Here is a 22596-nt window from a genome sequence, read left to right on the forward strand (position 1 = left end):
GCGCGCATCAGCTTAAACAGACCATTCAAAAAATTGCCGTGGCGTCTTCGGGCGGAGTAAAAGCAATATTTTTAAGGTCAAATAAGATTACTTTAGAAGGGAGATGAGAGAACCATTGAGGATTCAATATAACCAGTGTTCTTCAAAAAACTGCAATTTGAATGAAAATGACGGTGATTATGCCACATCATGTTAAACTAAAAAATAATATAAAATTAGCTAAATGAAATAAAAAATAAAGTTTCTCAAATAATGAATTCGTAAAAATTACAAATTATAGTGCGGTGTTATACGTAGAACGAACTGTTGCAACTATTATCAAGAAATAACTAAAAAGATATAAATATTTATTGAAAAATAAAAGCGGAACATTTTTACAAAATATAAAAAATAATTTCTTTATTTATAAAAAATTTAATTACCGACTTTTAAGCCCAAAATTAAACCTTAAATTTTATAGAAATATAATAACTTAAGCTGCGACAAAAAGTTTAAAAAAAAAAAAAAAAAAAGTTAAATATTTAGACAATCAGTTATAGCAAATCAAAAATCAAAAAAAAGGAACTTCATTTATTAAAAAAAGTGTTTGTGAACCAGCAGATATTGGAATGTTATGTTCGAAATGAAATTTAATCAGCTCAGAAACCGTATTGAAAGCATGATCACGTGTTCGTACCTTGATAAAAAACAAAATATTGAAACTTAGATATTTTTAAATTTTATTTAAAATACATATATATTTTATGTTTATTTACAAACTAATATTACATATTATTGTTTTTTATTAGTTTTAAAACAATAATATAAAGTATTATTATAATTATAACAACTTTATGCCATTAAAAAACGCTATAAATATACAAATTATAATTTTTTCCAGTTAAATGATTTTTTTTCTTCAATATCAATTTTTTTGTATTTACTTAATTGCGGGAATAAAAGCAAAATAACTATTTATAACTATTTATGGGGATGAATGAAAAATGTTTCCAAAAAAAATTAAAAATTAAATTGTGTCCAGATAAATTATTTTTTTGAAAACCTCTTAAATGAGAATAAATGTTAAATAACAATAAAATTTAAACTTTTCCAAACTTTTGATAAAAATTTATTTCTGTGATAAATTTTGATCTTGTGAAAGATAACGTGAAAAAAAATTTTCAAAATACATTTAGAAAACATTTTTCATAAAAAATGTTATGTTTTAAGGTTAATTCATTTCAAGATTCTAATTGCCATTTTTCAAAAGACTTCCTCGTGACAGCATTCAAAACACTGAATTTTTACAAGAATTAAAAATATTTTTGTTGATTTTCATTATTCTAGATGTTACTAATGGGAAGGATACATATATATATAAAATTTACACAAATTGATCTTCGAGATATCTAACTTCCAGACACGGAGCAAACTCCAAACATATATATTTATACTTATATATATATTTATACTTAAACATATATGTTTATACTTATGTCAAATAAGGATGCTTTGCAAAAATTTGCGATGATTGGAACCTGGGAACAAAAAAGCCCAAAAAGTTTAGCCCCCCTGCCCCAAACTGGCTCCAATCCCAGTTCCCAGGCTCCAATCATCGCAATTTTTACAAAGCACCCTTATTTGACATAAGTATAGACATATAAATGTTTGGTGTTTGCTCCATCTCTGGAAGTAAGATATTTCGAAGGCCAAAAAATGCTTCCGCCACCCCTGCACAGATATATATATATATATATATATATATATATATATATATATATATATATATATATATATATATATATAAAATCTTACCTTTCCTTCTGGATCTACTAACAGAATATTCATTAGTTTACCATCACGCATGCCTGTTAAAATATATTGACCTTGTTTTGCTGCGCTTTCTCTTACTAGAAACTGTCCATTTTTCTTAATCAAATTTTTGGCAATATCTCGTGAAATTAAACCGTGAAACCATCTTTCCTGGTCAAGATTCTTGGAAACTGTATTATCGGAAATTGAACAAGTCTCTGTAATGCTTCCCTCCACCTTCCCAGAGTTCATATGATTGTGTTTTAAAGCTCTGAAGTTACCTTTAAAAATAAATTAAAAGCTGTGAACTTACCTTTAAATATTAAAACTCCAACTATAGAAAATTTTTGAAAATTTAAAATAATATTTTAAACAAAAAAATGTGAACGTCTAAAAAAAAACATAAAATGAAAAGTTAAATAAAATTACTTCATATTGTTTCTTTAGTTTGAGAGAAGTTTTTTAGATAAAAAAAATAAATAATAACTTGACATTTGTTACAAACAAACGCATGATTATAATTATTTTGGTAAAAAATTTGTAATAAAAATATTTTAAAGCTGTTAATATTAGTATTGTGGAAGAAAGTCTTCACAAAAAATTTTTTTATAATTTGGAAGACCGCTCATGCTTTCCATGTATCCAAATCTCATTACCTACCTATCATCAATATGATGCATAGGCAAGTGGTTTGAGGATTTAAAATTACTCAGTACTAATACTACTCTTACGTCAAAGAATATTTAAATATATAAATATACACACACACAGATATATATATATATATATATATATATATATATATATATATATATTATATATATATATATATATATATATATATATATATATATATATATATATATATATATATATATACATATATTTATATATATATAAATATATCTATATATAAAGTTTTAGAGCTCCAACTTTATTTTTGTGATTACACAAGCCACCTTGAGTTTCAAAAATCATGATTTTTGGGTGAAAAAAGCCTATTTTTACAGTGCTTGTGTAGTCACAGTTTGAAAGATACAGGCTAATCTTATGTTGAACCATGTACTATTAACCCCCATTAGTTAGAAAAAAATTGGGAGCAGTTTGAATAAAACCGTTAGGTTTGAATTGAGTTCAAAGATATGCAGTTGACACAATTTACACAATTTCTTTTCTGGTCCACTGCTAGGAGAAGATCTTGCCTCAGCTCTTCATCATGGCTTCCATCAACAAAGTCCTGTATAAGTTTAACATTCCTCTCTGCAGCATCATTAGTTACAGGAATGTTGGAGATAAAACCCTTGAACTTTGTGTAGCCAGACAATCTATTCCACAAACTAGGTGGAAATTTTTCAGATGTTAAATGTCAAAATGGATTCTGAATCAACAAACTCAGACAAACTGGGCCTCTTTCCTTCTTTGTCAATGAAACCTGATACATTAACCTTCTTATACATAAATGAAAGAGGATCCTTTTCCTTTGAATAATTCTGTTCAATTAAGTTTACTCTCTGCACTGGAGTCAAATAACAACTATAATAGACAGAAGTTTATAAAAGTGTCCTATCACTTACAGAATTATAAAGTGTTCTTTCACTTAAAAAGATAAAGTTTCTCAAAGTTCCAATAATAGTGTTCTATCACTACTTTGAAGCACTTTTGGTAATCCTTCAGTTAAGGGGCGTAAAGTAAAATTATTATTTTGCTTTTAAAACGTTTCAAACATTTTTGAGACAATGCAAGAAAGCAAAATAATAATTTTATTTTATGCCGCTTAACTGAAGGATTACCGTTGCAACTAACCCCCAGGCTCCACCCCTCGTCGAGGAAATGCATTGTTCCAAATAACTCCCCCTCCTCCCTAAGAAGAGAACAAGAGAAGCAACATTATGATAATGTGATAATGGTTGGCTGAAAGAGCTAGTCCAACTATGATTACAATGCATTTTTGCATCTTGTCTAAAAGAGAAAGGGCATCATTCAAAAATCTGCCCAAGATATGGCAACAGTATTCCATACAAGGCCAGATTTGAGATTTATTGAGATAAAGAATAGAATCTGGAGTAAGAAAGTGTTGAGCATGATAAAAAGATGTAACCTTAGCAGATACTGATTTTGTAATATAGTTTCAAAGAAAAATCGAAAGTAAGAGTTGATCCTAGAAGATGAAGGGTAGATGACTCATCAAGTACATTACCACTCATAAATATAGGAAGATCTAGATTATTGCGATAATGATTAGCTAAAAAAATTGAGTTTTCTCTGAGTTAAACCAGCCACTGAGAGCCCCATGCTGTAGCAGAAGTGAGATCCTTTTCAAGCTCAAATACCCCCTCCAAGCAATCAGAGAGTGTTGGCTTCTTATCAAGACAAGAATAAATGGTAGTATCATCAGTGATACATCAATGCCACCATAAATGTGAGAATTTCTGGGAGATTGTTAATGTAAATTAAAAAAAGTAAAGGGTCAAGGATAGAACCTTGAGGAACCCCTGAAGTTAGAGGATATGAAGAAGAGTACTGTTCATTGAAGACAACTTTTATACTACTATTGGTGAGGAGGGATTCAATAATCTTAAAGATGTTACCTGATATACTGTAAGAAGAAAGCTTATGGAGAAGACCAGCAAGTCAAACTTTATAAAAAGCTTTAGAAATGTCGAGAGTGATACCCTTAGCCTCTCCACATCCATTTAATGCATAATAAAAACATATGGCTTATTACGATTAACAAATCAGTAGAATAAGAAGATCGAAATCCATATTAATGATCAGAAAGTTATTAGATTCAAGATGAGAGATTAAGTGCTTGTTAATTAAAGACTAAATACCTTGCTTATGATAGTAAAAAGACTAATGGGACGGTAGTTAGATAAGTCAAACCACTCTCCATCATTTTTGAAAATAGGGATAAAAGATTCCGTTAAGCATTTGCTAAATACTTTTGAAAGTAAAGATGACAGCTCTGGAGAACACTTATGCAATAATATAAAAAGTATGTTGTCCATACCACAAGCTGTAGAAGAGTCTAAGCAGAAAATCACTTTAGATACAGAAGCTGGAGTGATATGAAGGTCAGGCAATGGATTAAACTGTTTGTTGGCTATATCAGTTAAAACACAAATAGTGGTATCAAGAGATGATATCAATGCGAAGTTCTTACCAAACAATTCAGCTTTATCTTAGGTGAGGTGACAAAATCTGAACCATACAAGGGAGGGGGATTAACTGATTTACCCTTGTTATAGATACTATTAAAGATTCGAATTGTTAAAGATACTGTTAAAGTCACAAGGGCCTAATTTTTTAGATGAAATACGAGATTCTGTGACCTGAGAATAGCAGGCTTTGGCATTAGACCAAACCCTTTTATAATGATTTCTAGCAGTAGTAAACAGACATCAGCTTTCTGGAGAATTGTTTTGCAAATAGATATTAAAGTAATGGTTATGAATGGAAATTGCAGCAGCATAATGAGGAAAAAACCATGGAGAAGAGTGAGGCTTGAGTTGGAATCATTGAGAGGGAATAAAAGATTCAAGAGGAAATAAAAGAAATAAATCATCGAGATAAAAAATAAAAATAAAAGAGAATAAAAGAGCCACCATGAATCCAAGAAGCTATGTAAGAAACACATTTGTCAGCAGGAAAACAAAAGATTTCTACCCAAGGGCCATCACAAAGAAAATAAAGGAAAGAGTCCCAGTCAGCTTTAAGGTATTTGTAAGAGGTACGTTGATAGAGGGATTCTGATGATGAAGAAGAATGAGATAATAATTTTAGAGAGATCAAACCATGATCAGAAGCACCTAAGGGTAAATTTGGAGAAACTGAGCACTGACTAGGATCAGAAACAAGACATAAGTCGAATAAAGAAGGTAAATGATTTGGATTGTCTGGAAAGCGAGTTGGAAAGTTGACTATTTGTGTTAGCGATTGAGAAAGACAAAAGTTGTGTGTCTTAATGCCTGCAGAGTCACTGACACTAGAGCCATTCAGTGTGATGGGTATTAAAGTCACCAACAACAACAATATTGGCTGAAGGATAAAGTGAAAGGGCTTGGCCAATTTGATCCGAAATAACATCAAAAAAAGTGCAGTCTTGAGATGAAGGAGAGCAATATAGAACAAAGAGAAAGATTATAGAGTGAAGTGGTGCTAAACGAAAGCACATAAAAGAAAGCACATTCAAACCTAGTTTCTTGACAAATGGATGAATTCTTACAAATGTAAATGCCCAGGCCAACCATGTGACTATTGGAGTCTTTATGAATTAAAGTAAAATGGAGTCTTTATGAATTAGTCTCACAATGAACAATATCTCTATGCAAGAGATAAGACTCAACAGAAAAAAAGTTACTTCGAAGACCACAAATATTAGTGTACCCTCATTAGGAGATAATAGAATAAGTTGCCTAGTCATAAAAAGAGACAGAAGCAAAACTCATACATTGAGTCAAGAAGATCCAGCATTCAACATCTAAACTGGAAACAATTTATTATAAATACACCTATGCCAGCCTAATAGATGAAAAAGGGGTGCAAGGCTGGTCAACAGATAGAATCTGTTTACCCCTTAAATCTAAGCTTGAATCAGTATTAAAACAGAGATGACTTTCTTTTTTTTTCTATTTCTTCACTCTTTTTTTTCAGTTTCTTTATGGAATAAAGACATCTAATTCATTATCAGTACTCTGAGAGGAGTCTGATGCAGTTAAAACTAGATCTGTGACAGTTGAACACATTCCTTTTTCTCTTCTTTTTAGGTCTTTGTTTCTCTTCCTTCATTTGCTTTTTTCTTAAAGAGTCTTAAGGCAAAATCAAGTGTCAGGATTAAGAAATTACCCAAAGTATCAAAGAATAAAGATTTGAAAGATCAAAAAAACTTCTGTGCCTCCTTATAAAGAAACCAATGACCATCCTCTTCTCAGATAAGAAGTTGTTTACTGTTGATTCTGTGTCAAACAGCAGAACCAATTGTTTTATTAGTTATCAACCAGTCCAAGCAATCCCAGAGCATGTTAAGTAAATCAAACATCTGGCTTCAATTATGTCTGCCTAGTTTCTTCTGATGGCCTCAAAACGCTTCCATTTTTTATTAAATCTGATCAGAAAGTTGACATCAATGAGTACATTCAAATCCTGGAGAACCATATCAAGCACTGGATTGATACCCATTACTCTCCAGACATTTATATGGTGTTCCTGCAAGATAGAGCATATGTCCCATAAAACCCAAATATGGCTGTAGCAGAACCTGCCAAAATATTAGTCAAAAGACTTATGACCACCTGGATCTCCAGATTTGTCACCTCTTGACAATTCAATCTGGACGTATTTAGAGTCAAAGGTTCGTCAACCTCCCCACAACAATGTCTCCTCCCTGAAAGCTGCCATCAAGTAGGAGTGGAATGAGATGCCCAAGGACTATATCCAGACCACCTGTTCAAGGTTCCAGAGTTGACTTGAAGTATAATGTTGTGATTAATGCTGAAGTAGGACATATTAAATAATAATGTGGTAAACATCTTTCTGAACATTTAATAGAAAATTTTTTTTTAGATTCAAGATTTCCTTCTACATTACTTGGTCAAAAAATAAATTTTTACCAAATTTTGTTGTCGCATTTGGTAATTTATATAACAAAATAATATACTCATATATAATGTAAAAATATCTTGTTATAAAAATATTTCCTTGCAATTATATTAAAACTTTTATAAGTTTATGAGTTTTTATGAAAGTTTTTAAATGTTTTAAAAGTTTTGTTATGACAAAGATATGACAAATAGTAAATAGTTTAAACTATTTTTATCCCCCATTATTTCATTTTTATTAAATGTTATATTTATTTATATCTATTAGTATGAATCAATACTAATACTATACTACATAAAATTCAAATATCTAGCAACAAAGTTGCTCAATATTTGAATTTTATATAGTATATAGTATAGTATTATCTATAATAAAAAAGAAACTATTCATGTTAGTTGCAAAAAAGGTCTGGCAGAACATCTCAGAATGCAGTTTCAATTAATCAACAGAAGTTTTGCAAAGTGGATGTTTGATTCCCGTTCTCTTGAATTTATAAAAACTTTTATTTGAATGAATGTTCAATAAATATTTATGAATATTTGAAATAACACTAATAAAAGACATTAAAACATGTTACATTAAAACTATATTACCATCAACAGAGACACTTGCAACGTTAGATATTTCCTGATCATTTTTGTCAAATAATAAATATTCTTCACTTTTTATATTGTAATCAATGTTTTTTGTACCTTCATTTATTGTGCTACAGTCTACAATTTTATATTTTTTATCATACTCTGTATTTGTATTTAAAAGATCAACAATATTATCCACTGGGTCATAGTCTTTTAAAACTTCCATTGGGTTATTGTTATTAATAAAAGTTTCCGATGGGTTTCTATCATCATTGAAAAAATCCATTAAATTATCATTGTCATCTGATTTTTTATCATTTTTCTTATTTAAAAGTTCATACTCAGTATTTTTCTTATTTTCAGTATTTTTTTCGAACTTGTGATTTATTTCCAGAATTTTTTTGTTTTCATATAATGAGTCAACGCTGTCATTACAAAAATTTTCTTTTGATAGTTCATCAATTTTAAAGCTTGATTTTTCAAATGATGCAATCGGGTTGTCAAAAATTGTTGCACAATCAAGGCTATCATCAAAATTCAAAGCTGTATAATGCTGAAAATAAAATATAACAATAATATATAATGCTGAAAATAATAATAACAATAATATATAATCCTGAAAAAAAACAACAACAAAACAATAACAATATTATGCTGAAAAAAAAAATTGAAATATAAAGATATTTTATAGAGAAAAAGCTTGAACAGTTAATAAAATATTTACATTGCTTTTGACATTGGAGTCAATCAGGTTTTCATATTGCTTAGTTTTCAATGAACCTATATAAATATTTGGAGAAACCTTGCAGAAATCTTTTTCTGGAGCTTCAAAAAGAGGATCTGTAAATCTATAAAAATACAAGAATTAAAAAAATATATATTCAACTCTTTTAAATGTTGTTTAAATTACATGTAATATTTATACATGTAGATATGCATTACAGCTACATATAATATGTAGAAGATGAACTAAATATATATATATATATATATATATATATATATATATATATATATATATATATATATATATATATATACATATATATATATTCAACACTTTTAAATATTATCTAAACTACATGTAATATGTATTATATATAGATATGTATTACAATTACATGTAAATGTATTTATCTTTAAGTATTTCTTTTTTGTATACAATTTTATTAAAAAAAGCAACTGAAATCTTTATTTGAATTAAGTAGGTAATGTTTTTCTATTATTCATTCTTGCTCTCATAAAAACGTCTCTTATTTCAAAACCATAAACGGAAACTGCTGCTTCAGTAACCTCTTTTACAGCTCTTTCACAAGATTGCATGTGATTTAGGGATTTGGCATGTAAACACTTGTTCCGATGTTATTTCTTTCTCTCAATCTATTAGCTCTTTGATAAATAAAGTTTCTGTATTGAGAAAAACCTTTTTTCTTTGATCTTACAGCTGTGTCTCCAAACTGCAAGGTTTTCCTTATATCTTAAATTGTCTTAACAGCAAACGTTCTTTATCTGAGCATTATAAAAGAGTTAAAATCAAGGATTCCGAGTGAGCAAAACAAGCTTTGTTATTAAAGTATTGTGTCAAAATATTTTAAACTTCATTACATTGTTTTTTCAGCAGTCACAACAGTGGTAGTGTGTGACATCTAAAATATTGTATTTCACTTTGATTTTATATCACATGTGGAAATATACCTGAGCTACCCATTTAACAAATAAAATAAACTTTTAAAGAACACCACCATTAGATATGCGATCACTCATATAGAGAAAAATGATAGCTTTGCTGTGGTAAGCTATCTGCTGAAGCAAATATTTCCTCACTTTGCTTTAAAAAATTGTCTATTGTGCTTGTGGATAAACATTATACCAACTTATAACAGTGAGCCGCATCTGTCAACATTATTTTGACAATTTATTCAGGAACTTCAAGCAAAGGTTCCAGCTGTTTGATAGTTTTAAATGTTTAAATTCTTTTTAAGTCATTAACTTTAGATAGAGCCTTACCTATAGGGCCAGTAAAACCAATTATTAAATTTGTTGGACCATCCAGCTCAACAATTAAATGTCTCAATGATAATTCATTCAATGCAGCATACAAATGGACCAGAACAACTTCTTCTTAACTAATTGTTCCAGATTTGATAGCAAACCTCCATCTTTTTTTAAAACAGATAAGAAAAACATTGTTAAATGTACTTAAATTTATTACTTATAAATTTATTTTTTAACTGAAAGACAAATAAACTAAAAGACAAATAAACTAGAAAACAAATGAACAAGCAGAGGTGGAAAGTAACAAATTACATTTACTCTTGTTGCTGTAATTGAGTAGTTTTTTTGTGAATTTTTATTTTTTTAAGTATTTTTTAAAATATGTACTTTTACTATTGCTTAAGTATTTTTTAAAGTACTTCGCTACATTTTAAATCATATACATTACTGAGTAAAAAAATTTATTGTGTATTAGTAATTAATTTCACAGAAAGTATAAATTAATTTTTTTAATTTATAAAAATTATCGCTTGTTTTATAAAACTGTTTCCATATATTTTTCAGTGATATTTTAAGTAAAGTTACAAAGATATTAAAAATGTGCCTAGCTTACGTTTCGAATATTAATCTTTCTTTTAGAATTTTAAAAGAAAATTTTTAAAAAGAATTTTAAAAGAAAATTTAAAACTAAGATTTAAAACGATAAATAACTATGTTTACATTTTATAGAAAGTGCGATGAAAAAACATAGCACTTTGTTTAAAATGTAAATACAAAGAAAAAAAAATGCTTCAACTGATAAAATGGTTAAATAATGACAAATTTTAATATTGTATTATTGATATTAAGAAACACACACTCAAAAATAAAACTTAAATACAATAATTGTAAATATATACAGAACAAAGTATAGACCAAGTTGTTTATGTTTTTTATTTGACAGGTCTGTTACCTGAGAATGGCTGTTTAAAAAGTAATGCAGTAACATTTATTCTGAATACATTTTTAATGAGTTACTTTTTACTTTTACTTTTTATTTTTAAGTTTCGACCAGTAATGTGTACTTGTACTTGAGTAAAATTTCACTCAAGTAACAGTACTTTTACATGAGTACAAAATTTTGTTACTTTTTCTACCTCTATAAACTAGAAGACAAATGAACTAAAAGACAAATAAACTAAAAGACAAATGAACTTGAAGACAAATAAACTTAAAGACAAATAAACTTAAAGACAAATAAACTTAAAGACAAATAAACTTAAAGACAAATAAACTTAAAGACAAATAAACTTAAAGACAAATAAACTTAAAGACAAATAAACTTAAAGACAAATAAACTTAAAGACAAATAAACTTAAAGACAAATAAACTTAAAGACAAATAAACTTAAAGACAAATGAACTAAAAGACAAATAAACTAAAAGACAAATGAACTTGAAGACAAATAAACTTAAAGACAAATGAACTAAAAGACAAATAAACTAAAAGACAAATGAACTTGAAGACAAATAAACTTAAAGACAAATAAACTTAAAGACAAATAAACTTAAAGACAAATAAACTTAAAGACAAATAAACTTAAAGACAAATAAACTTAAAGACAAATAAACTTAAAGACAAATAAACTTAAAGACAAATAAACTTAAAGACAAATAAACTTAAAGACAAATAAACTTAAAGACAAATAAACTTAAAGACAAATGAACTAAAAGACAAATAAACTAAAAGACAAATGAACTTGAAGACAAATAAACTTAAAGACAAATAAACTTAAAGACAAATGAACTAAAAGACAAATAAACTAGAAGACAAATAAACTTAAAGACAAATAAACTTAAAGACAAATAAACTTAAAGACAAATAAACTTAAAGACAAATAAACTTAAAGACAAATGAACTAAAAGACAAATAAACTAAAAGACAAATGAACTTGAAGACAAATAAACTTAAAGACAAATAAACTTAAAGACAAATAAACTTAAAGACAAATAAACTTAAAGACAAATAAACTTAAAGACAAATAAACTTAAAGACAAATAAACTTAAAGACAAATAAACTTAAAGACAAATAAACTTAAAGACAAATAAACTTAAAGACAAATAAACTTAAAGACAAATAAACTTAAAGACAAATGAACTAAAAGACAAATAAACTAAAAGACAAATGAACTTGAAGACAAATAAACTTAAAGACAAATAAACTTAAAGACAAATAAACTTAAAGACAAATAAACTTAAAGACAAATAAATTTAAAGACAAATGAACTAGAAGACAAATAAACTTGGAAACAAAAAAACTTAAAGATAAATTTCTTTCAGATAAGCTTGATTGTGAATTTCACAGTTTGTAAAAACTAATAACTAAAAAATATACAAAGCAAAACTTTTAGAATTTAGATGTGCCAATTTTGCTCTAATTAAAATACAGCGTAATACTGTAAACTGTAAATACATACCAAAGGTGTCTTGCTGAAATGGGAGCATAGAATAAAATTTTTTTATCTTTATACAAAAATAGAAGTACCTTCCAACAATCGGTTGAATTTTTGGCTGTGTTTGAAGATGTTTTTTATACTTCAATTCAAATGCTTGACCGACTGATAAAATAATGTTATTACTCAAATCATTACCACACTCGAAAACAAAACAGGCTAAAAATAAATTAAAAAATAATTAAACTTTCAATTTACTAGCTAACAGTTTATTATTTAACACAATCAGATATATGTATGCGTTTTTATCTCTATCTTTCTTTCAATCTCTCTCTCCCTCACACACTCTCTCTCTATGTATAAACTATATTTATAAATATATATATATATATATATTACTTTTTTTAACTTATTCTTTCATTACTTCTTATTTGTTCTTTAGTATGATTTTGTTTATTTTTGTAATTATATTAATAATAGCTTGTACACAGATAATGACAATTTGTATTGGATTTTTTATCACAATATTAGGCTTTTTATAGGTATTTAAATTTTAAAAACTAATTTCAATTTGAGATAGCGGTTGTCTGTGGTATTGGATGAATAGTGGTAGTCTGTGGTAATGGATGTGTTAGTGGATGAAAAGCGGTAGTCTGTGGTAATCGATGTGGTAGTGGATAGATGCAGTATATATTGTAATAGAGGTATATATTGTTTTTTATTAATAAAATGCTTTTAACAATTAAAAAGTCTGTCATTGTCTACTATAATATACAATATATATTGAGCTTTTTCTTTTTTTGCAAATAATTTGCACCACATTTTGATGTATGCTTTGGGTCATTATCCTATTTATAATTTTTGATTTATTGCTACTTTATCATTCATGCCAACAGTTTTTAAGCAACATCATATAGTCTTTTATTATATTTTATTCTAATTCACTCCCAACAAGGCTGCAAGCAACCAATCTTAAGTTAGAAGTTAGTAGTAAACAAAAAATAAACTTAAAGAGCAAGGAAACAATTGATAGAAAACATGAAAAGTTGAAGGTTGTATGAGTCAGGAAAACATGAAGATGGGAGAGAGTTCCAAATGATTGATGTTGTAAAGCGTAATTATATTTAATGATTGTTTTAAAGCTAACGATTGATTTGCGTTACTTGTAAATAATTGCATATGTATATAGACGTATTTGTATATAATATAAAGACATAATTGTAAATATCAAGAGAAATAGTTAGTATATAAATTATGTTGAATTGTATTAAAATAGATGAGGCATTTTATGCTCAACTTAAAAAAGTTCTTTTTGATGTGATACAACAAGCTATTTTGGCTAAAATGTCAACTAAAGTTGATTTAAAGTTATTTCCGGAGTTTAGTGGAAACGATCAACAATCAGTTGCAGAGTGGCTGGAAAAAGTTGAACTGGTATGCAAACTAACTGATGTAACCGATCTGGCGAGTGTTGTTCCCCTCCATCTCATGAATGGTGCACTTGCAGTATATCAACAGTTAGCAAAAACTGATAAAGAAGATTTAGGCCGAATAAAAGAGGTGTTGCTAAAAGCATTTGTCGCTGATACATTTACAGATTATGAAGAGTTCATTACGAGAAAGTTAAAGCATGGAGAGGCGGTCGATGTTTATTTGGCGGAACTGCAAAGATTATCTATGCTGATTGGTGGGCTACCAGACAGAGCAATTGCATGTGCCTTTGTTTCTGGGCTCCCTAAGGAAGTTCGATGTATGCTAAGATCAAGTTCTTGTATGGATAGTCTTACTGCTATACAAATACTTGCGTGAGCAAGAGCACTTATGATTGAAGAACGGAACGATGAAACAAATGAAAATTTTGCTGCTGTTGCAACAAAATAACATGCTGAGCCAAGGTCGCTTGAAGATCAAACACGATCAATTTGCTATGAATATAAACTCCCATCTCATTTTGCAAGAGATTGTCATCTACAAAAAAGTAGTAATCGAAACAAATTGGGTCGAAGACGGGAGCTAAGCGATGTTTTGTGTTATGCTTGTCAAGAGAAAGGACACATATCAAGAATGTGTCCAAAAAACGTGCTAAGGGAGAAGGTGTTTGCACCAGTTCTCTCCCTAAACAATCAATAATGGTGTTACCTACTATACGCTTGGACATTAATGGCATTCTTTGGCCAAAAATTACAAAGAAAGTAGTTAGCGTGGTAACTGTAAACGGACAACAACAACAGTGCGAAGGTGTTAGCTGAACTCAAATTGTCACACCAAATAAAAATGAAGTTTTTGTGGAAGCACTTGTAGTTGACTTCAAACCACTTGGTTATTGTTTTTTGATGGGTATGGATGGAATAGTGGTTTTTGGTGGAGTATCAATATCTGCAACTCGTGATGTTTGTTTTATGGGAAGAAAAGAATCATGTTTACTTGGGCTAAGAAATGAAATTCCAAAAGATGACAGTAATTTGAATATAACAGCTCGGGATTTCACAGCTTTGTTTGAGAAACAAAATCGGGAATGAATAATTGCGTGGAAATCAAATAATAATTCTGAACCTGAAACTCTAGTGAATAAGATTGCTGAATACACTATCCCTGTTGGCATAAAACACGATTATGAAAAAGAAATTGAAGGGTGGATAGAGAAAAAATGGCTGCAAAAGTACGATTTGAAGAAACACAGTCCAATAATAGGTTTGGTTCCTCTCATGGCAGTGGTGCAGCGAAACAAAGGTAAAGTATGACTATTATTAGACTTCAGGGAGCTGAACACGTTATTGACGCATTCACTGCAAACACAGATGCGTGTGCTGATATACTTCATGACTGGAGACGGTTAGGAGAAAATGTTTCAATAATTGATATATCTTCAGCTTACATGCAACTAAAAATCGATGAGAAACTCTGGGCTTACCAAACTGTTGTGTTCCGTGGACAAAGATTTTGTTCAACACAAAATTTGGGATTCGGACAAAACATTACGCCAGTCATAATGAAAATGGTATTGGACAAAGTGCTATCGCAAAACGAAACAATCTGGAAAGGAACGTCTCCATACATTGATGATATTTTTGTTAATGAAGACATAATACCTGTTCGTTGCGTACTTGATCATTTGGAAATCTATGGGCTTCATTGTAAGCCAGTGGTCCGCGTATCCGATGGAGCAAGAGTTCTTGGTATACAAGTCGGAATGGAAAACAAAAAGTTGTGATGGAGAAGAGAAGTAACATCTTTTGTTTGTGCGGAAGAATGACAGGAAATCTTTCAGTTTGTGGTTGTTTGCGTGTAGCCTCGTCGTATAGTTAAAAAAGAACAGCAAACGCCCTGACAAAAACGTGGGACGAAAAAATAAAATACAATTTTCTGGAAAAAATGCTGAATGATATGGTTAAAAGAACACGGGATGACGATTCTGCTAAGGGAATTTGGAGTGTTTATAGTAACGAGGCAACAATTTGGGTAGATGCTAGTTTAATAACACTAGGCGTGGTTGTCGAGGTTGATGGCAATATAATCGAAGTCGCTTTTTGGTTAAGAAAAGATGACACAATACATAAAAACATGTCCGAACTTGATGCAGTAATTAAAAGACTAAAGATGGGCCTTAACTGGAAAATGGAAGTTTTGCACATCTGCATCGATTCGAAAGCGGTATTCCATTGGGTTACCGACGCACTTACAGGAGAATCTAGATTGAAGACAAAAGCGTCAAACAAAATGCCGATAAGAAGACTCCAGAATATTGTAAATATAATAGACAAATACCAACTCAAAGTAGATATTAAGCTTGTCGCAACGATTTAGCATGGACATAACTCATTATGAGGGGCAGCACTATGTTACTTTAATTGACTGTGAACCTACATGGTATGCAATATGGTGATATCTTAAAGATCAAACCAGTATATGTGTTATTAAAGAATTAAACGCAATATTTCTCGAACGAGGAGGCCTGGATGAAATACTGACGGACAATGATACTGCTTTTCGAAGCACAATGTTTTCGCAGTTTGTGAATAAATGGAACGTTAAAATTCGATTCAGGTGTGCTTATGTATCTTCTGGGAATGGAATTGCAGAACAATGTCACTGAACTGTCAAAAGAACGGCGAAGAAAGTTCCGTGCAGCATACTGGAGGCAGTGTATTGGTATAATGTCCAAAAGAGAGTAAGTCTTCTACTACACCTGCAAATAAGTTATATCAATAGGAACTTAGAGTAAGATGAATTGATAACAATAGGAACGCACATGATTTTTTTAAGAAGATAACCAACAAATTCAAACTAGGCGATAAAGTTTAAGTCAAACCCCTGGATAACCGATGGATGAATCTCAATATAAGATTAGAATAATTATAGGGATAATCTCGAAGCAAATGGTAGAAGTTGACAAAATGTGTGGACATGTACAAGACCTAAGACAAGTAAGAGTTGACAACAATTTGAATGACGATCTTGGACAAGTAAGAGGTGACAATGATTTAAATGAGGATCCAGAAGATGATGAAGAACTATACATTGTGCTGCCTGGAGAAAAAACAAACCAGACCTGGAGAAAAAACAAACCAGTGTTACGAAGAACCACGCGGGAAAGGAGGGCTCCTGAGCATTTTAGTCCTTGAGACGAGATGGTTGCTATGACCAAGGGGGAGTGTAAAGTGTAATTATATTTAATGATTGTTTAAAGCTAACCATTAATTTGCGTTACTTATAAATAATTGCATATGTATATAGACATATTTGTATATAATATAAAGACATAATTGTAAATATCAAGAGAATTAGTTTGCATATAATTTATGTTGAATTGTATTAAGATAGATAAGGTGTTTTGCGTTTAACTTAAAAAAGTTTTTTTTGATGCAATACAACAGATGTGCAAGGAAAGAAACTAGACCAATAAAAGTTTTTTGGGCATAAAGAGACAGATCCAGTAAAAGGATGCAAATTTACTATATGACAAGTCAAGCAAGAATGAGTTTTGGTTGATGGAAGTAAAGGGAATAGCTCCTTTAAGCAGCGACTATGATAGTATATATAAGAGAAAGAGATGCAACTTTACAACAATGGGAGTAGGCTCAAACTTGGCAAATAAAACAGGTCCAACTATGTTTACACTTTTGGACCTTGTCTAAAAAAGAAAGAGCATCATCAGAAAAAACAACTCAACTATGACAACAGTATTTCACACAGGGATGAATAAGAGATTTGTAGAGGTAGAGAATGGAAATAGGAAAAAGATAATGGCAATATTCCTATATTAATTTATTAATATAAGAATATCAACAATATTTTGATAGTAGTTTGCGGTAAAGAACCAAATTTTGTTGGAGTCAAAATTCACCAGCCACTGCAAACCCCAAGCTTTTACAAAAGAGAAATCAGACTTAAGATTGGCTGCCAATCTTAAATCTGATTTCTCTTCTGTAACAGTTATAACTCTTATGTTATAACATTTCAAATGCTATAACTCAGTTATAACATTTGTAACTCTTTAACTTTTTTTTAAAAACCTTTAACAGCAGTTAAAGGTTTTTAAAAAAAAGTTTAACAGCAGTTAAAGGTTTTTTTAAAAAGTTTAACAGCAGTGCTATTCTTAAACATATAAATCTTACTTAATATTTTTAAAAAGTATTTATAAAAAGTTCTTTAAAGTTTTATATTTCTTATTTATGTTCTTCATGAGCATGTTGAATTTCTATTCAAATTGTTTGTTATCGTTTGTCTATCTATTTTTATCGTTTGTCTACAGCAAAAACCTTTTAATGTAAAATGAGTAACAATTTTATATTTTAAATAAAAGCTTTTTTAAAGTAAACTTTACTGTTTAGTAAAACAAGTTTTATCATTCAGAAAAATATACATAAAAACCAATACAAATGATTAAAAAAATGACTTGTTAAACAACTAATCAATATAACCAAAATAAAATGGCATTTAAATAAAATAAATAAGTTAATAGTATAATGGGAAGTTTGTTTATTAAGTGAAGGATTTTCCCATTTAATTTTGCACTTTAGACTTATTTATTATATTAAATTTATTGTATTATTATTATAAATTAAATTTATTGTTTCATATTATATTGAACATTTATTTACAAACATTCCACTCAAGGAAACCATCAACTTAGCAACTGATTTGTTCTTTGTATATCTGTAGCATAAAACTTGCTTAAAACAATTTTCTAAAACTCAGTTTGAGAAATTACTTCAGATTTCAATTTCCGGTTCTATTATCATTTTCTATTTGATGAAAAATATTACAATCAAACAGATGGTGTTGCAATGGGTTTTCCTTTATCATCTATCTTAATATAATATTTTCATTGGATTTCATGAGCAAACATGGTTAATAGTTTGAAAACATGGTTAATAGTATCATTGCTCTAGACATATTAAAAGATTTCAACAATGCTTGACATTCTTCTTCTCGTATCTAAGAATGTTATCAAAACTATTTAAAAGTTCATTTCTTATTGCAGTATTAAAGTTGTCCTTGATAGACAACACTTTCCTTTATTTCTAGTAACTTCTAAAGTACCACAATCTTTCATCTGCAGTGTGATGTTTTTTCTAATCTATATTAATGATCTTCCCAACAATTATATCTAGATAAAAAATTTTACTAGATAGTCATCACTTTATGATCTCTCAAAACATGCAAAATCTCCAGTGGTTGGTGAAATATGACTAAATCTTGACAAAATTTGAGTAACTATAAAGTATGAAAGAATAATTTAATATACTTGCAATCACTTCTATTTATATTATTAAAAACATTTTTATTTAATTATAATTAAAATTGAATTAAAAAGGCTTCGAAAAAAAAGATTTGCTTAGAAAAAAAGTGTAAATACAAATTTGGATTTGCATCTAGATGAGATAAAAAGCTTTTTAATCTTCATTTTCAAATGAAGGACAACAAAATCTTTTAAAGTATACTAAAAAGAAGTTTATGTCTCCTTCTTTACCTATGTTGTTTATTGGGTTAGTGCTGGTGTCGAACCCTGAACCTCTTGTTTCTGAGCCAGAACTCTAACCACTGTATCACGGCTGCTTAGAGATACATACATTCTTTCATCCTGCAAAGCGAGACATCAAATACGTATATATTGACAAAATTGTTTTATTGGTCTGATCTTTGTCAGATTATTCAAGCTCATATATAAAATCCAAAAATATTGAAGTTCTACCAAAAAAGAATAACCATGTTAATGTACTAGTATTATGTCCAATGGAAGATTTTTGGCTTAAGAGATAAGCGTACGATAAAATACAAATATGATAAAACACAGATATATAATACAATTTGTTTATTGTTAAATTTTTGATTTTTGACCTAGTTTTTTCTCCACCTCTCACTCTTTCGAAATCTCTTTTTTTTTCTCCATCTTTTATTCTCTCTTTCCCTCTTTTTCTTTCTTTTTTTCCATTCTAACCAACAGTATATAACTAATATTCGTTAACATTTAACATTCCAAAAAGTATTACAGGCTGCGTAAACTTTTTACTGAGTAACAAAATTATACCATATAACAATTAAGTTGAGACATTTGTGTGGCAAAGGTGTAAAGGTGGTGAAAGATCTGACAGTACAAACTGTAGATATTTTTGTTGACTTGTTGAATATTGCAAATACCAATGGATAATTGAGTTGTTGAATATCACAAGTACTGTTAAATACCACAAAAAGTTCCAAACTTTTAAAAGGAAACATTAAAAAAATTGCCTTTGTATTAATTTTAGAATTGTATAAATTACTGTTTTGCCTACTATTAGAAGAACAAAGGAGAAATGCACCATGTAATTTGAAATATCAGGCTTTGTTATAAGATTTTGTTGCGTAACAGAATAGCGCAAAGCAAGTAAATGTAACTTTACTCAATATACATATTTACATCGTTAAAAGTTAAATTATGTCAGTTGGTATTTTAAAGTACCGCATTTTAATAAAATTTATTTTAAAATCATGCTCAAAGCATTTAAAGCCTTTATCTTTATAAAAAATTTTTAATTAAAATAATATCATTAGAAAAAAAATTTTTTAATTAAAATAAAATTTAAACTTGTTAATAAAATTTAAATCTATTGCTTAAAAAAAAATTTTCTTATTTTAAAGTCTTATACTTATTTTATGCTATTTATTTCTTAAAACATTTATAAAACAACATTATTGCGTTATGCTTTCTCACAATTTAGTTGTTTTTTCTTAAATGAGTGGGCAATTGGTTAAGGGTGAACTTCTTAACGGTTAACAACAAAAAAATCTATCAACAACTTTTTTTAACATTTTGGTTTTAACAAAATCTTCATGTACTATTTTCTAACACTCATAAACTAGTTAATCATTTCTAATTGACATTGATTTTAAGATGAATGTTGATTAGAAATGATTAAGTAGTTCTAATCGACATTCTAAAAATTTAATGATAATGAAAAAACTTTTGTTAAAAGGCAATTTCAAAACTAAAAAAATCATTTTTTCGTAAATTCGTTACATAAAGTTTACTAGAAAAATTCTCTAAAATAACTTTGCTACAGGCTTCATTATGGTTTATCCAGCAATGCATTTGTTTACATTTATAAGTGCATTAAGCACTTTTGCATATTAGCTCTTTCATAACGCGATGAAAAAAACTTATTGACTTGAAACTACAAATAATAAAATAATTAACTAATGAAAAAAAAAAATTATAAATAAAAAAAAAAAGTTGAATGTAAAACGAACATAAAAAAGTAACTAAAATTAAATTTGATAAAAAGAATTTAACATGTATGGAAATTTTAAAAGTTAAAAAAAGAAAAAGTTTTTTTATCTAAAAAAATTATTTTACAATTGCCATGAAAATGTTTTTTACAATAATTATTTACAGCTTAATGTTTTCCGCATAAACTATTTATATAACTTAATTAAAAAACGCTTTGGTGTGATGTAAATGGCTTATCGCATAGGTAAAATCATATGTAAAATTTAAATGGAGTAATGCTTCCTAACAAGGCTTGATACATGTACTTATATATCTGTGGCTATCGATCAATTTATGATAAGAGCAAATATGACATTATGCAGGAGAAGAGTTTGAAAATTTGTTTCATTGCCATAAATCGGGTAATAATGAAAAATAAATTATTTTTCATAAAAATAAACTTCCTAAAACTTCCTATCCACGGTAACGATACAGTTGGAAAGTTAAGAGAGCCTGATTGAATTTTGTTGAACCTCCCTATTGTATTGTTACCATGGATACCATCACTATCCCCGAAACTAAGGAAAATAATTCAGAAAGCTATTTATAGAGTAGTCTTCAAATTAAACCCAAATTTAAGAACATTACTATTGTCAAAAACCAAAACTAAATTGCCACAAAATAGTCAACCCAGAACTTATTTAATTGAATGCAAATGCTCAAAGAGATACGTAGACAAAACTTCAAATTAGGACTCAAACTCAACAACATCTGAAAAGTTTAAATGAGGGGAAACATCGGTCTGCAATAGCCACCCATAAAAAGTTTTGCTCACAAGAAATAAACCAATATGTCTATTATGTTGATAAAGAATCCAATCCCGCAAATGTGCCTCAAGCACGACCAATTAAAAACTTTTGGGGACTTTGGCACAGAAGGTTTACGAGAGAGATTGGCAAACGTCAAAAGTGCAAGTTTTGATTGATCAAATTAAATTAAAACTACAAAAAATTGATTTAAATTTTTTACTGTCGCTTATGAAAGGGGTCAGAGCAAAATTGAGATCAATTGCAGATGGTGGTGTTTTTTTATTTAAAAAAAAAAATTATTTTTATTAAAAGATAAATACTTTATTTAAAAAAAATATACTAATAATTTTTTTGATTTATAAATAAGTTATAGACGTTTTTATTTTGTCCAATATATATATATATATATATATATATATATATATATATATATATATATATATATATATATATATAAATTATGTTAGTGTATTCTACAAACAGAGTGCTCATTGTTCTAAAAGAACAAAGCAATAATAAATTAGTAAAAACACTTATCTAATTTTTGATTACATAATTAATTACAATTCCCAACTTCCTGTGAAATAATTTTTCTATAATTTGAAATTTTTTTCCTGTTTAGACATTCTTCCTCATGAACCTACTGATGGTGAAACACAGTGTTGAAGTAATCAAAAATTAGATAAGTGTTATATAATATATAT

At 28.7% G+C, this 22596-nt stretch overlaps 1 protein-coding gene across 1 annotated transcript in view; it reads right to left on the reverse strand.

Annotated features, from left to right (window-relative positions):
• Positions 1-224: 224 nt before the first annotated feature.
• Positions 225-22596, reverse strand: part of LOC105849118 (SHC-transforming protein 1) — a 38869-nt gene continuing 16497 nt past the window's right edge. The window contains exons 7-11 of the mRNA XM_065816918.1: positions 12487-12613; positions 8692-8815; positions 7983-8520; positions 1795-2072; positions 225-676 (exon numbers count right to left, since the gene is read on the reverse strand). Of these exons, the coding sequence (XP_065672990.1) occupies positions 551-676; positions 1795-2072; positions 7983-8520; positions 8692-8815; positions 12487-12613 (1193 nt within the window). The 3' untranslated portion in view covers positions 225-550. The remainder of the gene's footprint in view (positions 677-1794; positions 2073-7982; positions 8521-8691; positions 8816-12486; positions 12614-22596) is intronic.

This window comes from Hydra vulgaris, chromosome 13, assembly GCF_038396675.1.
Source record: "Hydra vulgaris chromosome 13, alternate assembly HydraT2T_AEP".
Classification (NCBI taxonomy): domain Eukaryota; kingdom Metazoa; phylum Cnidaria; class Hydrozoa; order Anthoathecata; family Hydridae; genus Hydra; species Hydra vulgaris.